The sequence below is a fragment of the Haemaphysalis longicornis genome, unplaced genomic scaffold, assembly GCF_048455015.1.
Source record: "Haemaphysalis longicornis isolate Haplotype H1 unplaced genomic scaffold, Haemaphysalis longicornis Haplotype H1 scaffold_1, whole genome shotgun sequence".
Lineage (NCBI taxonomy): Eukaryota > Metazoa > Arthropoda > Arachnida > Ixodida > Ixodidae > Haemaphysalis > Haemaphysalis longicornis.
In genome coordinates, this window is record NW_027526203.1 from 317,815,657 (window position 1) to 317,833,192 (window position 17,536).

The following is a 17,536-nucleotide window of genomic DNA, read 5'->3' on the forward strand; positions in this document are numbered from 1 at the left end:
GGGCCGTTGCCCACACTGTTTGCAATCATCCGTAGCTGCTGTTTTCTTTCGCTAGATGCGTCCAATAAGCAGGTACTGCGTTCAGTACAAAATTTTAGTTGACAGTCAGCGCTGTGTCTATTTGTACCCGTGTTGTGTTTTGTCGTTTCGCGCTGGCTATCCTTTTAGTGGGCTAAGCTAATATAACTACATAACCAACAGAAACGATCAATTAAAGCGCTTCAAAAAACACACTAATCTAAATAAAAAAATGCGTATCCAGATGACCAAGCTTTGAAAAATGCAACCCAGTTCCGCCCAACTTGAAACCTGCTGACGCAGGGGAGCTGTGGTTCTCTTGTGTCGGCTCGAACCTCAACGGGCGCTCTCCCGAGAATGGCAGTGCCGTCTCCGCGCAGATTCTATGGTTCGGAACGATCGCCGGGTGGCGCTGCACTCTCCCCGGAGGGGGAGTACGCCGGGCCGGCGGCCTATTCGGCACGTGCTTTTTTCGCTGCGCGCGTGCTGCATTTCTCGCGCTAGGAAGAGGGCTGGGTAAAATTTTCTTTCGACTTATGAAAGCATACACATTAGCACGTGTCCAGCAAGTTCGGTTTACACGTAGAGTAGCTACTGGGTCCATTTTTGCCGGTGCATGTCTTGTCGTCTGCTAGAGACGCGTCGTCTGCTACGCGCCGCTCGAACGGCCTAGCGCCCCGGCGGTTTCACAGGATAAAGAGTGCTCTTGTGAAGCAGTCGCCTCCCGGCCCGCTCCTCCGCGTCTGGCAAGTGCACGCGCAGCTCGCGCTGTCTCCCGCACCGCCTGAGGCATCCAGCCCCCTACTCACGAATGCGAAGAAAGCGACCGCCTGCTTCGCGAGCCACTTAAGCCAGCACGTACAAAGGGCGGCGGGAACACTCCTCACTCGCCCGAAAGGAAAATATTAACTGAAAGTGAAGCAAACCCCCCATATTGTGGCATGGTCAGCTGCCACGACAGTAACAAGGCGAAAGAAGAGGATCCATTCGTTAAATTCTGCATATTCCCCGCGAAAGCGCACCAAAAGGATAGATGGTAAGCATGGATCACTGCGGTTCGAAAGGTGAAATAAGTTGACACATTTTTGTTTGTATCTGTGTGCTTTCAGTTTACATTACCCGGCTTTGAAAATGCAAACTAGTGTTCTAACGAGTCCTCCCCTCTACACTTTTTTTAATGCATGCTGCCAATGATTGTTTTCCGCTATAATAAATGAACTTCGGAGTTGTTTAGCTGGTGCCGTTCGATATCGTCCATATATAACACAATAGGTTGACATTTTGCATGGGTAAAAAAAAATAGTTTCTAGCGATTTACCTGGCTGTAGTAGCTCTGGTCCGTCTTGTCATTGTGACTTGTGTTCTGGACGGGATTTCTGCGTTGTTCGCTTTTTTCCCACATTTAGCAATACTGGTAATTAGAAGAGGTATACATCAAATTCTGTATATTATAGTAATTAAAAGTTATACGCCACAAGCTGTTCTGTTGTTTCCGCGAACTGTCACGCTAACCCATACTTGTACTCCAAGCGGGTGACAAACATTGCAAACAAAAATTTCTTCAAGGACAAGTAAAATGGAAATGCGGCGCTGTCAGCGCACCCCTTATTAGCGTGTGCCTTTCTAATGCGTTTTTATAAGATGCAGCTGATTGTTTCAAGAGTAAGAAATAACCTATTAACCATAATCAATCACGTTTATCTTACATTTCTTGCAAGCGTCAGTGTTTCTGCAGTCCAGAAAGTCCGGATGTCAGAAGCGCGAGCACGCGAAGGGAGTAACAAACAAGAGAAAAGTACGCTGTAACCAGCTGTACAGCTGTCGCTTTGCAGAAGAAAAGAGCAACCGACGACCGCCGAACAACGCGTTTCCCCCATTAAAATCGGGGCAGTCTGCCGGTCGAGCGGCGGGAAGCAGGCGGCGCGTCTGTAGCAGACGACAAGACAAACGTCGACAAAAATGAACTCAATAACTACTCTACGTGTAAACCGAACTTGCTGGACACGTGCTAATGTGTATGCTTTCATAAGTCGAAAGAAAATTTTACCCAGCCCTCTTCCTAGCGCGAGAAATGCAGCACGCGCGCAGCGAAAAAAGCACGTGCCGAATAGGCCGCCGGCCCGGCGTACTCCCCCGGAGGGGAGAGGGCAGCGCTTCCCTCGCCCGGCAAACTTTAGCTTCGCGAAAGGTCAGCGGCGGGAGGCTCCCTCCCCTCTCCCTACCCCAGTGGGAAGGAGGTTCCGTCCGTGCGAGAACATTCCGCCCTCTGTCCGTGGGTCTAGGAACCGCTGCTTGTGTTTTCGACCAATAGACGCGTGTCTGGTTCATTTTCTGCGTGTTCTTCTGTGTTGTAGGTTGCGTTGCTCTTAAACCTACGTGTTATCATATTGTCATACAGAACTTTATGCTACCCTCATCGCCATCTATTACAAGCACGCATTTATTCCTAAGCGTTACTTTAAACCCCTGAGCCTTGTCGCGCACAGCCCGAATGGTCGGTTTCGTTCCAATACTAGTGTGCCTCTCTTATTTCAAAATGTAGCAGAATTTAATAATTTATTTTTTGTTTCACCATCGGCAGTTTTGCTTGTGAATTCATTGTTTCCTTGGCGGAAAAAGGGACTTATTATTCCCATGTTGCGTCGGCTGCCATCGGCACGAAAGTAACTCGGCAAAACACTCTGGCATGATCATCTGGCACGTACCAAACGGAGTACACGGAGAAACGCCGCTGACGTACAGCTTAAAGCTCCTGCATGTGCTGGTGACGAAAAATTTATTATGACTTACATAATGTTTACTCTATCAAGCAGAACAGATTTTTTGACGGGGTTGGGGATGGATGGGAAGGCGCAATTCTTGAAAATTACTTGGGCGATGATCAATGTGACGACTGCCGTTGGAGTTCGTAGTCTAAACTTGCGAGAGCTATAGCAACAGCAGCTTCGATGACATGCATTTAACGCCAGCCCATGTAGAGCTCAAAAGTGCCTCGCTTCTTTGAGGGAGACCAGCGAATTTCATCGGATGTGTCGTAGAAGCTGGCCGGAGCAAGTAACTACCCTTTGGGGGGTGGTGACTTGACGACCACAGCAGCGGCACCGCCCAAGTCGACCTTCATACCGCCGACATTGGAAGCCACGTGGCCGGTGCCTGCAGAGGCGGCAGCAGCACCCTTAGATTGGCCCGCCTGCGGCGCCGAGCCTGCGACGGACACACCACGATACATCGCGTCGATCTCGCTTTGGTAGAACTTCTGGATCTGGAGGCGCCGTATCTTCAGTGCCGCCGTCACCAACTCCGTCTCTGGCGTCCACACTTCCTTACAAAGCAGGTACTTGTGCGGAATCTCGAACTTCACGAGCCCGGCTGTGCCACGGGGTGGAAGAAGAAAAAAGCAGGTAAATGTGGTGACTGAGGGACGCGAAACCACCAACTGTGTTGGCTAAATTTGAAGCTTCGGCACTCGCATTAGGCGAACCCAAGGACGGAATCACGCGCAGTCTTCGCTGCTGATGAAAGCGTTCGCTGACCAAAAAGAGTCTCGGTGATCTCGAGTGGGTAGTTATAGAGAAAAAATCGGGCGGTGACAAATGATGTCCACGGGAGTGGGTCAGAAAAGATTTGTCCGATAAAACTCGTGTGGCAGATCGTTGAAGAGCAGTGGTCGTCCAAGGCTGGTCTAAATTAAGCCGGAGCCCTCCACTACGGCGTGCCTCGGTGTAGCGTCCGCGTGTTAAACACCAGAATTTTAAAATACATTCTAGAGCAATCCCGTGATGCGGCCTCTCCAGATTGCTCTAGAACTGCCGCCAAGAAAGCAAATCCGACCAATGACTGTAACCTGTGACATTTCACTCCAAACTGTTATCGTTGTAGCATCCTGCAATGCAAAACGCCATGCTTCTATTGCCTGATGTCACAGCGCACACGAAACTTTTGAGTTGAATCGTACGCTCGACAACGTGATTTGCCGAAATTTTACTGTTGGCCGATGAATTTGTCAGTCGAGTTCATTGTGAGGAAGCTGAACCAAAGTATCGTGTTCGAGTTTAAGTGCCGATGTAGACCAAGATTTCCCCCTCAGGTTAAAATTCACGCCCATCAATAGCTCTTTTGTTGCTCACTGGGTTACCTAATGACGTAGGTAAAAAAGAATGTACAGTGCTAACAGGCAAAAGCGAAGTAGGCCGCAGAATGGCGCCGCTACACGTCGTTCTGTGACTTGCTTTGTCCTCGTCTGTTAGCGCGGTACCAACTTTTTTTATGAATAGCCATTTATCGATCTATCCCTCGGTACGTAAAGACTATGTGCGTCTTTCTCACGCTGCCAGAACACACCGAAGCAATGGAAGTGAAAGCCACGCCCCGCCTCGTGCGTGTTCGTCTCGGTGGGTGTCACTGGAATTGATCAGAAGCTCACTTAGACCCGGATAATGTAAGATACAGCAGCACTCTAGGTGCTTCCCCACGGTAGGCGGAAGAAGAGGACAGAGCCGAACTTGCCTTTCACACAGTGAGCCGCCAAAGATTCCGCCGCGGCATTGTTCAAGAGTGGGTCGGCGCAGAGCTGAGCGAAGGTCCCACTGTCGGAATAGTTGTGCGCCTTGGCCAACTGCCGCAGCGCCACCTCGTTCGCCTGGATCAGCGCCACGGTGAAGGTGCTGAGCGAGCTGCCGTACACGCACACGTTATCCACAAGCGAGTGCGACTTGAGCGCCGTCTCCACCTTGCCCAGCGACACGTACTCTCCGTGCTGAAGCTTCACCAGGTCCTTTTTGCGGTCTGCAATGTGCCGGTCGAAGTGTATTGAGGCTCACGGGCCGCCACACCAACCACCTCTCAGGGCTACGGGTTCGATTCCCGGTGGCACATGTATCGTAAAATGAGACCCATGTAGTAATATAAAATCATTTAGCGAAAGTGATGCCACCAAGCTTAGTAGGGAATGAGGAAAGGCACTTGGCCAACGGGGATGACCAATCACTGTCATCAAATGAGTGATGTAGGCCAATGAACTGGCGTGCGGCATTTTTTAGACCGTTATTATGATTGGCATGGTTGCTGATTTTTCATAACGGTGATCCGGGGCTATTCGTTCGAGAAATACGTAACGAGAAACGTTCAATGTATTAATCTCTCTGGCGAAAACGCCACCAGTACCGAATGCAGAGAACGTGATGGGCGCAGGAACTGGGGCTTTTCCGGGCGAAGTGCGACCAGTCGTTTCCCCGGCTGGCCCCTCGGGCGCGGTACGGGGAGGCCACTATTATCTGGTGTAACTCCCCACCCCCCTCCCAACCCCCTCTAGTCGCTTTCATAACTCCATTGGTGCGATACGCGGAAGCCAGTGTTATCTGGTGTGAGATACAGCGGCGCACCCGGCAAGAAGGCGAGCAGCAGCAGCACCGCCACGGACCGGGAGAAGAACCCAACAAAGCTTCGCTTTAATATGTGGCTCTCCCTTTAACATTGTGCAATGCAAGCTCGGTATGTTGTAGTAATGAGTAATTTCACAACGCACATCAGATTTTTAAGTCCACACATATGTTTGCCATTTTTATTCATCAACTTACACTCGTGCATGCAGCGATTGGTCATTCACTTGCATTGTGACAAAATAGATTTACGGACATTTTTCACAGCGAATGTCTATATATTTACATATGTGGAATTTCATCAGCATTTTTTCCCTATTTGATACGTTTGCGTTTTGTCAAAGCGTGAGGCACATAATAAGACAAATCTTTTCTGACATTCTAATGCTCCAGACAATTTTTTTGCATTTATCGGAATTTTATTTCTAGTAGCCTATTTGGTCTTTGGCTTATAGCTTTGTATTTGCCTAAAAATCCAGGCGTTCTTAATTTTTGAAATAACAGCATAACTGCCACGATTGAAGAAAAATAGGGTACCCGAAAGCCTACGTAGCTTCTTTAAAGCTCATCGCTTGATTTTGTTGGAGAACATTGATAGCCTGCTAAGTCCGTAGGCTGCTTTCCTCTCATAAGGTCAGCCTGTGAAAAAATTTAGCCCTTAAATATCGCTTTTCGTGCCTGTCCTGCGGTAAAAAACAGAACTTGAATACCTTGTATGGTCCGGAGCATGGACAAACTTCAATATTTGCATAAACGTTAGAACTCCTTTTGAAGACAATACTCAGAATTTATACTCTTTTTGAAGACTAATATACGGCTACGGTGCCAGGTATTTTAATGTCCGAAAACGAGAAATATGAAGGTACCCCGTATTTTTGAAGTGCAAGGCGTTCGATAGCACGAGGCGTTGGAAAACGAACGCCCCCGTGTGCGTCCCATTATTACGCTGTCACCAACAAAATCCCACCCCGATACAAACATGAACAAGACCCCATCTGATCACTTGGACATGCATTTTGAGTGGATAAGTTCATAGTAGGGAAGAGAGAGAGAGAAACAACTTTTATTGAAGCGAGCTACTACGACGTCTTCTTAGACGCCGTCGATGGAAGTGGTTCCCTCTTCACGTGACCCATATGCTTCTCTAGCCGCCTGGCCCCTGGAGATCAGGATGAGCTGGTATTCCAGGGCGGGGCTGGTTAACAAGGTTGGATGATGGCATCATTTTAAAGATCAAGACATGGATACGCTTATACGCCTCATCAGTTCGAAATGCATTTTGAGGACATTAGTCACCAATCAAGAGATTCAAGATCAGGAGAGTCAAAATAAAAGTATGGGCGTGTATGTATGTGTCTTTCATAGGTATGACCGCCGTTAACGCTCAAAAATTTGCTCATAGATTTCACCTAACTTTTGTGTCACCTCTATGCCGTGTGCTAATCACCTTCGGTTGTCATCCACCTTCACAGAGTGGAATAGCTCATGATTCTTTACGCGGAGTAATAAGCAAGGTTTGCAGACGGAAAAGGTTCATTAGAAGGGCTATTGTAACCATTTGGGGAAATACCGCTGACGAGCGACTTTCCAGCCGCAAAGCGTCAGCCATGTTCGGTTGTTTCGATCCCTCTAAAAAAGAGAAAGTTTGCCTGCAAAAGCATTATGTGCCCCATGAGGCCTAAAACAAGCCATTGCAAGCAGTGGATGGCACAAAGAACTCACGCACCGTCATCTAACCAAAAAGTCGAAAACCCCGCAGGAACGGGATCAAACCCGGAGATGCGCAGTGACAACCAGGTGACTTCGCTAATTAACCACTAAACGCCACACGAAACACGGTTTTCGGGGTACCTTAAAAAGACGGAGAACCTGTACGCTTGTATTTCTTAAGAGACTGGACGACGACGAAGTGAAGTGGTGCTCGGCCTGCTCTGCGCTCTCTGTATTATTTTATGCTATCTCAAGACTTTACACCGATAACGTGGTTATAACAGTGCTCTAAAACGTTCGCGATGCTGCCCGCGGGCTCCGCGGAACCTCCGGGGCTTCCCCATCCGCCCGCTACACATCTTGGCTGGATGGCTGCAGCTGCTCTTGGGGCGCTAGGCCTACCGCCCACTTCTGATGCTCCGCAGAGTGTGCCTCTCCAACATCCTGCTACTTTGCTCTCTACTGGGACAGCACCACAGGATGCGATCGCGGCCACACGCGCTGACATCAACACTAAACGTATATATCACATCAGCGCAATCTATTCCGAGTCTTCGACCACCATGACCTAGGAGTACGCTAATGACGGCACACTCCCATCCAACGAGAAGTTTCAACTTGTCGCGCCTCCCAAACGACGTTGAGGATGTAAAATATATCTATCTGTCATGGCAAAGAGTGCGGCTCCAAGTGCCCCAAAGCATGGCCTTACTGTGATCCTAAAGCCAATGGATTACAAAAATAATATTACTCGCTTCAATCCACTGTCGTGAAAAGAAAGCCTGGAAGGTAAGGCACCGGACGGGTTGCTGCAGCTGCGATCAAATTACAGGCTCAACCTCATGGCTGTATAGACACAAGGAATGCCGATGCCACTGAACATCTCCTGAAAATAACAGCGATCGGGGACATTCCCTTGCGTGCCAACGAACCTCGCCCAGCAAGCTGTGCTGTTGGAGTTATCAGGGGAGTACCCCAGGGCATCTCAAACAGTGAAATACTTAACAGCGTGCGGCAGAGAACACCAGCAGCACAATCGGCGTGACGCATGGGAACGTCAGAGTTTATACAGATAATTTTCCCCGCTGAATATGTCAACCTGACTATGTCAACCTGGGATACACCCGACACCAGGTGTACAACTGCGAAGAAAAACCGATGCAGTGTACGTAGTTCCAGCGTTTCGGTCATATCCAAGGAGGTTATACAACCTCCTTCGTCATATCGCACGAACGTGTAAGTGCAAGTTGCGCTGCCCCCGCTGTGGAGGCGACCATGAGCCGAAGGCCTGCACTTCAGATGAGAAGCGCTGTCCAAACTGTGGCAGGACTCATGAGGCTGACCTACTTTTGTCCAACGTTTCGACAAGAGAGAAGCATCTACAAGTACAAGAGCCAAAACAAAGTGGATTACAAAACAGCGAAAGGCGGCAGTCTCATCCAAGAATTGCTCCATGCGTCGCGACACCAAAAAAAAAAAAAAAAACCGACAGAAGAGAGGCGAAGTCAAACCACCGATTTTGACTTCCCTGAGTTCCCTCAAACCCCTCCAACTGCTCCTGTTGCCCAACGGCAGCGAGCCTGGACACGTGCCAGCCAAGATCGCATGAGCCGGTAGAGTGTGCAACCATCTACGTACTCTAACTCATCAATACTCTCCCTCGTTGACGCCGTACGGACCGTTTTGGGACCTTTCACGTCTCCTGTGACTTGTGCTATTTACTTTACTTGACAAAATTACCCCCTTCCTTGGAAACTGGTTGTAACTTCTACTGTGAGTGCTATGACTGTGACGATGCAAACTCTTCGGAATCAGGCAACAGTGTTCCAGTGGAATGCCTGCCGACTATCATCCCGGTTGTCTGAATTTAGGCAACTCATCAATAAGCACAGATTCCCAGTCATCGTCATTTCAGAGAATCCAAACTGCGTCGGGATGTGCGTCTTTCGGGATACTCTCTGTATCGTTCTTTGGCGAGCTCACAAAACAGCAGAGTGCTCCTTGCAAATCGTAATGGCTTAACTTTTCTAGTGCAGAATGTGGAGCCAGATGACTCCAATGAATATGTCGCTGCGACGGTGAAGCACAATCGGGTGACTTTCACTACACTCACTGATACATTACACCTAAGGCAAAGTTCAAAGTTAAGCGCCTGCTAGCTCTCTTGGACACTACACCGCCGCGGCACTTGCTAACAGGGGACTTCAACGCGCGCCATCCAGCTTGGGGCAGTGTTAACACGACACCAAGTAGAAATCGTCTGCTCGATGTGACCAGACAAGCAGGACTAGCAGTGCTCAACAGTGGTTGTGCCACGTTCTTTCGGGGCAGGGCTTTAAGTGCATTGGATGTGACTATAGTGTACATTTCTCTGCTGCGTGTCGCATCCTGGTATCCAGATATTGAAAGCTTCAGCAGCAACCACATCCCGACGTACACCATGATTGTTGGAGTCCGAGGCAATACCATCAAGCAGCGACTGTCGACTGTAAACTGGACGACGTTCCGAGACATGCTAGAGGATAATGTTGGCGCATTGTCCACGAACGAAGAGCTGGCGGAAGCGATTGCCAGGGCCCAGTCACAGTCAACACGGCGGAGTTTGGTGCCAAAGCGGCGGGCGCCAGTGGACGGAGAGTATTCACGCCTTCGCGCGATTCGCAGGAGAGCAGCAAGTTCTCCGCAGCCTGAGAGCAACACCGAGTCAAGCTGACCCGTTCTTTTCAATAGCTCTCCAGCGTGACGTCGGTGAACTGGACGTAGCTGACGAATTGCGCGCCAAGATTACAGGTCCCTAGAGCTCTGCAGTGATTTCAGAGGTGCTGACTGATTGGCTCTCCACTACGAATTCTACGCTCATTGATGAATTATTCACTGTGCACGAGCTAATCGCGGCGTTATCGTCCATTAACGTGCCTGCTTCACCAGTCGCCGACAGTGTTACATACTCAGCTTTGCAACATCTCGGCAGTAACGCCCTCCGGAAACTTCTTACCTTCTGCAACAATTCGTGGCAAACAGGCCGCATGGAAGCAAGCTGGAAAGTTGCTAACCTAGCAACGGTCATCGAACCCGGAAAACCGCCGACTGACATCAACTCATACCGCCCTATTGCACTACTAAACTGCATAGGGAAGGTAATGGAGAAAATGGTGCTGCAGCGACTCGTATGGGATCTTGAGGACCCAGAAGTGTGTCCCACAGAGATGTCAGGGATCATAGAAGGAAGAAGTAGCATCGAAAACGTCATTGCTTTGGTGAGGGACATTCATGGGCAAAAGGCTGCAATCAAAAGGCTAGACATCAAGGCGGCCTTTGACAGCGTTGCTCATGAAGCTATTCGAAGGGAAATGACATTTGTAGGGCCACGAGGGCGGATGCACACTTGGCTCTGTGACTACTTGCAGAATTGGTATGTCTATATTGTCACGGGACGTGGCGGACAATCCCCGTGGCGCCATGGCCCACCACCAAGGATGATGACGACGAAGAGCTGTGTGCGCGGCGCAGCTAAGCTGTGCTGGTTATGGCTGCCTGTTAATAGTCTTGTAAATACATCGCTTCATCGCCTCATGGTTCATGTCATCTGCCGCCACGTAACAATGAAGGCTACACAATGAAGGCTACCAATGAAGGCTACACAAGGCGGCATGAGATTACACAGAGCGTCCCTCAAGGCGGAGTTATAAGCCCTGTCCTGCTTAGCATGTGCCCCATCCGCATCACGAAAGTGCTACCCGAAGGTACCAATTCATATCTCTCTATGCTGATGACATTTGTGTCTAGGCTTCTGGCAAAAACCGAAGAAGTATAAAATCCAAACGGCAGAAAGCTCTCCTTGCAATTCAAAAGTACCTTAGTACTTGCGGGATGCTAATTTCCCCAAAAAAGTCTGCCGCAGTTGCCTTTACGAGGCGGGATGTATCCCGCTAATCTCTGGTCTGTCATAAATGGCACAGAAATACCACACGTTCAAAATCGTAAATTCCTTGGAGTGACATCAGATCGATCACTATCTTGGGCCCCCATATCTGTCACTTCAGAGAATGCCTGCACTCATTTATTCCCATTTTCCGTATGTTGACAGGAAAAACATGGGGTTGCTCAGTGCATTCACTATAGCGACGTTATAAGGCACTATTTCTTGCCCTTCTGCGGTACAGCCTCCCAGCGCTGATTGGTTTGTGTAAGAGAAACTTCAGAGTGCTAGGGTGTGCACATGCTGAAGTTCTTTGGATCTGATTGGGCCTTCCAAGGTGCACATCCACGAATGGAACTCTCTGCGAAGCAACGCGCATGTCAGCCCAGATACTCCAAGCTCAAGAGTTCCTTCGCACCAGCCTGAGTCCCGTAACCCGGTGTGCTGACCATCCTCTAGCACAGGTGTCTTCTTCTCACGTACGGAGACTCCTACCAGCGAACTTCGAACGCCCAAGCAAGCTTGACTTACCGTCATGGAAATTTGCACCGTGGGATATATGCCTCACCATACCAGGTATAGGCAAGAAATCATCTCTGCCTGAGCCAGCCTTGCGATACTTCACGCTGGAGAAGATCAGCTCACGTTATCTTGGCCAAGTTCAGGTATATACCGACGGATCTGTGAAGTCTGACTCGCAGCTATTGGAGTGCGGATTATGTCGGTGGAACTAACTGTGAAAGAGAAACTCAGTCACAAGGCTTCGTCCACCTTCACTGAGTTAACTGTTGTTGGGGCGGCACTCCTTCATATCACCAACAGTCCCCATCGGCAATGGGTGATCTTAACCGACTCGCGGCCTGCCTTGCAAACGCTAATGAAGCTATCCCACCACTAGAGGCAACTTCTGTGTGAGCTACACGCATTGCACACACTTGGACTACGAGACGGGCACTTCATCTCGCTTCAATAGCTGCCAGGTCATTCCGGCATCCAGGGGAACGTCGTCTTTAACGCAGCAGCGAAAGAGGCGCATGATCTTCTTGTGTCTATTGGAACCCCGTATTCCAGACAAGTTGGAGGTACGGCCGTCTCTGCACTGGGATGGAAAGTGCAGCTGCCAGCTTGGCAGAACCCTCTTAGGATACCCGTGCCTCTGCATGCGATTGACCCTCAGCGCAATTTCCAGTTTCCGCGAGGCCTACAAAAGCAAACTGAGGGTATACTTCCCCGACTACGCCTGAACGTTGCTTTTCCTCGTGGTTCTCATTTTAAGATAGGCTGGGCGGACTCAACATTGTGCTCGGTGAGAGAAGACATACAGCATGTCTTCTGTTACTGCCCGCAGCATACAACTCAACGCGAAACAGCAAAAAGAACTCATGTGCGACTGCAACGCTGAAACGCTTTAGAAGTGCATCACTTTCTTGTCCGTGGCAAAATCACGCTGACGCGGAACGAGGGATAAAGGGTTTTATTTTTTTGTCTGACTCGGGATTAATCGAGGTTCTTTAACCATGAGATCCTCAGATTTTTTTTCATAGTGCTGTATATTTTTTCTATGTTCCGAAATGATTTCATTTCCTTTTCTCTCTTATTCATTGCTGCTTCGTACTTTTTCCCCCTTTTCTTTCCTTTTTTCGCCTCACTATATTCCCCCCATCTGAAGTAGCAAGCCCCGCCGTTTGTGGGGCTAACCTCTTCACTATTCAATAAAGCTTTCTCTCTCTCTCTCTCTCTCTCTCTCTCTCTCTCTCTCTCTCTCTCTCTCTCTCTCTCTCTATCTATCTATCTATCTATCTATCTATCTATCTATCTATCTATCTATCTATCTATCTATCTATCTATCTATCTATCTATCTATCTATCTATCTATCTCTATCTATCTCTCTCTCTCTCTATCTCTCTCTATCTCTATCTCTATCTCTCTCTCTCTATTGCTTAAGATGTGGGCGCGAACTGCTGAGTTTGAGTTCCGAAGTATATATTCTGTGGACGTTGTGGCGGGGCCGGCGCTTGGCCACGTGACACCATCCATTGTTCAGCAGACAAAGCTTGCGGTGGTGACCTGGTTACGGGAGATTCGAATTTTCAACGCCGTGTAATTATACCATATTATATTTGCGAGGTGTAATTTCAAATAAGGACGCATTTCAGTGCGTTTGTCTTCGAAATCTAGGCATTCCAACGGTTTTTTGGGCCTAGCGTACATATATGCCACCTTTTGTAGCTCGTGGACGCAACGTTGGCACCAGCATCGCGACTTTGCTGCGATTGCGTTCATTCGGGGCACGATTAGCTGCTGCCGTGTCTGCTTAGCACCATGCGAGCACCGACGGGGGAGAAGGAAATTTGCTGCGCACGCGCGGCGCTTGATGAAATCACGTATTATTTTATTCTTCTCCGCCGTAGTACCACTGGCGGCGAACTTCTCCTTCTGCACGCCCCCACTGTCTTCTGGCTACCGCCGTCGTCGTTTCCGGTTGGTGGGTACACCGTCGTTCTGCAGCTACTCGATTCGCGCGTCTATTATCCATGACAGCTGCAGGCGCTGGCGCTAACAGAGAATCTCTCAATGAGCCTAGTAACGCTCTTGCGTTGACATGAGCGAAAGGGTGCCAAGAGGAGAAAACGAGCTCGCGTCTTTCGATGTCTTCCCATTAGAAATTTCTGGGGGTTCCAAAGTTCTGTAAATGCAAAAGCATTGCAGCATATTCTGGCGACTCTTTACTGCTGTACCATGAAGGTCCCAATCGTCTGCGGTCTGCTAAACAATGAAGATACCCGCCGCGGTGGCTCAGTGGCTAAGGCGTTGCGGTGCTGAGCACGAGGTCACGGGATCGATTCCCGATCGCGGCGGCCGCTCTTTTGATGGAGGCGAAAAGCAAAAACGCCCTTGTGTACGAGATTTCGCCGCACGTTAAAGATCCCCAGGTGGTCAAAATTAATCCGGAGCCCTCCACACGGCGCGCCTCATCGCCACCGTTGCGTCGGCGCGTTAAACCCCACAATCAAATCAAACAATGAAGACGACAAAAGAAAGCAGAGAAAGAGACGCACACGAGATATAGCAGCAAGCCTGCGACTGCCTGCGATTCACTGCTTAAGCCGCAGCGAATCTCTGCTATTTTTCGCTGACGGCGGTTGTGTACGACATTTCACTTGAGATCCTCGATCCACAGCGCGCCTCCACTGGTCCCCTTACAAGCTGGCTTCTCCTCGGCATGACTCTCGCTGGGGCGAAGCACCATTCGCTCTCAGTGGCTCTCTCGGAATACTTGATCCCCGACCACAAAACGGCGACGACGTGACCGGTCACACGATTAATGGAATGACAGCGGGACGCCGCAAGTAGAGTTCCTGTATATCGCCTAGCGCAAGAGTTGCGCGTCTGAATGCCACATGCCGTGGGTTTCGGTTCGACAGGAAAGCCCGCTTTCAGTGCTGCGCACAAGACCCCGTATTCAGCAGTTCTGCTCAACTGAGCATCGGTGGTTGTGGAAGCGGCGGCAGCGGCGGCCGCTCAGCTGATAAGCAGCCGACTACCGTGCGCCAGTTTTTGTCCGCGCCCCTCCTCGCCACTCCTCCTCGCCGCTGCCGCTTGCACGGCGGCCCGGCGGCAGCTCGTACATGCGAGACGGGTGGCCTTCCGGCACGACTTGGAACTCAAGATGGCGGATGGACGCGCAACTCTGCTCCCCTAGGGGAGCTACATACAGGAACTCTAGCCGCAAGGAAGCAGCATTGCCGCTGGTGGCGGAGTGATAGCAGTGCTGAAAAACTCCACCACGCGATAGCCGGAGTAGCACACAAAAGACGCTTTAAAAATTGCAGAAACGAAGACAGCAAATAAACGATAGGTTGCCTGGAGACTTTAATGCGACACAGCTGCGATACAGCTAAGGGTGGGCGTGTAGCATATTTCCATAACCACAAGAATGACGCCACATTCTAAGGCTAACTTATGGTCATTACCTCCAACTTGTGCTCCCAAGACAGAATAAACGTAAACGCTGACGTGGCAATTAAAAAATTGTGTGCAGTTAACGGTCGGCGAATGTAATGCCACAGCGTATGGTCAGCCGGCATTGATGTCACAATGCCCCTAATTCTCAAAACATGTAGTGTCATCGTGAACGAGGACGATCTAGCCAGTATCATCTCAGAGGACGAAAGCCCGCACTATGAAGCCTGCCGCGTCCTAGAGCATCATTGAATTCGAATGTAGTGATTACATTAAAAGTGGCAAAAATGTCTGACTATGTATTACGGTTTTTGTTAATATTTCCGTAGGGAAGGTTACCGTTTGAACAATGCAATCTCGATTACCAATATATCTTGGCGCACTTTTTCTGTACTTTCTTATTTTATTTGGCGCATGTATGAGTATAAATACTGCATCTATGAGTGCGTCTATGAGTATAAATACTGCGCTTCTAGAGATGCTGCAACACATTAACCACGCGAAGACGAAAGGTTCTGGAGTGTAACTATGCGCCTGTTTTATTGTGAAATGCTAAAACGACGCGAGGTACGTTCTCGTCGGAATTTTACAATCATGCATCGATACACGCGTTCTGTGTACGTTGGTTAAAGCGATACAGGGTTAAATACGCTGAAAGCGTGCTCGCACATCAAACGTCGACGCTGCGTGCAGCATGCTGCCCGACATAAAGTGTAGGCAGAGAAAGAACTGCTAAAGCCTGCCTTTACGTCTCGCCCATGCAGCCCCACCTTTCAACGGGGTGTAGCCATGACACAAGCTTCGTATTCTGGCGTGAGTCTTTAGCTTCTGAGAGTTAGTTAGAAAAGACATCCAGCGCAGCTGATCAGTGTGCGCGTAAATGACTTTTTTAATTTCGCTTTCAGCCAACTGAAGCTGCACATGGGGCGTCTTCTTCTTTTTGTCATTTTTTTAGCGGGGAGGTGCACGTGTAGTCTACTAACATTCGCCCTATTTTATTAGTATTAATGGCGTATTCGGTTGAGCATTTACGAGCGCTCTGGAGTGCTCTGAAAAGCGGCCGCGCCTTCGGTTGGTAGAATTCGAGTGCTCGAACAACTACTTTCGCAGCGTCAGCATCCATCTCGGGGCGCTCCCGACCGCTCTGACTTCGAAGTGACAGTGGCACGATCTGGCCGGAAGGACGGGTCACGTGACACAAAACGCCGCGGTTTACCACGGCCGGACTGGAGGAGCGGCGAGCGCGCACTTTCATATGAAAGTGCGCGCCCGCCGCTCCTTTAGCCCGGCCGTGGGTTTACCCGGCGGCTTCCCGCACTGGCTGCACGGTGGCGCTACGGGCGCGCTGCTCCTAGAGTTCCGGGAGCCATATAGAGGAACTCTAGCTACTCCGAGATCGCCGATGCATTCGGTTGGTACGCTGCCTCTCGCGCTCTGATTGCGAGCCGCCTTGGCGTCTGGCGACACCGAGCCAGAGGACCGGAGCGGCCAACCGAATACGCCATAAGCTTGAATAAGCCACAGCTGCCAAGACTAACTCATAACGTCATGCATGCCAACAACAGGCCCAGTGCTACGATGGCAAATTCAGTGTGAAAAACTTAACGTGCCACGCCGCCAGGCATGCAAAGGAATCGCAGCATGCCTCTACGCACCTATGATCCGCAAAAGGCCATTGGGCAAGAACTCGCCGATGTCCCCAGTGAAGAACCAGCGTATCTGGTTCTCCTCCTTGAAAAACTCTTGGGTCAGCTCAGGTTGTTTGAAGTAGCCGGCCGCTACGGTGGGGCCGCCGATGACTATTTCGCCTCGCGGCAACGGCTTGTCGGTGACACTGTAGCCGCCTATAATAGGTGCGAAACATCGCTGTACCATTTGATGCATGAAGCAAAAGCATTTTTCTTTAAAAGGGGATGGGGGGGGGGGGGGGGGGGATTTTGGGAGCACGCGTCTCAGTATTCGGAATCAGCAACAAGATCATCAAGTACGTGCACTCATATATACTCATATATTGTATCCTCTCATAAGACAGCAAGTGGATGATTATCAGCTGCGGTTCATACACAAGGTGATGTTTTCTAGCTCATATCATCTTCATAGCGTTGCAGTACTGCTGTTTTTCCATCCTGGGGTGATCATGCTACGGTGGTGGCCACTGCTCATAACCTTTGACGGTATGGTATTAAACACCAGATTTGTACCCATTGCAAAATCCACGGAAGTACTTGCAATTGCTGGGCCAAGAACGTAACCTATTACGTTTAAATACCTCATCAGCTAAAGTAACTTACTGCAAACTACCCCAAAAACAAACTACAGTTGCCGACCAATTTTTCGGAGGCCTAATTTTTCGGACATGCCGGATTATTCAGAATTGTTCCCGGAATCAGGACAAACCTTGTACATTCAATGTATTACGCAGCTCCAAATTTCGGGCACGCTAGGACGGGATGTTCGATTTTTCGAACAACGCAAGCGTCAGCCGGGCCGGCTACCACGCATATTGAGGTGTCTCGCCGCCGTTTTGTTTGTTTCCTTTTTCCTCAT

General features: G+C 49.7%; 1 protein-coding gene across 1 annotated transcript in view; it reads right to left on the bottom strand.

Moving 5' to 3' along the window:
• Window positions 1-2,851: 2,851 nt before the first annotated feature.
• The window catches only part of LOC144151073 (long-chain-fatty-acid--CoA ligase 4-like), a 110,545-nt gene continuing 95,860 nt past the window's right edge, over window positions 2,852-17,536 (bottom strand). Inside the window, exons 14-16 of the mRNA XM_077682294.1 lie at window positions 16,645-16,833; window positions 4,525-4,803; window positions 2,852-3,387 (exon numbers count right to left, since the gene is read on the bottom strand). Of these exons, the coding sequence (XP_077538420.1) occupies window positions 3,077-3,387; window positions 4,525-4,803; window positions 16,645-16,833 (779 nt within the window). The 3' untranslated portion in view covers window positions 2,852-3,076. The remainder of the gene's footprint in view (window positions 3,388-4,524; window positions 4,804-16,644; window positions 16,834-17,536) is intronic.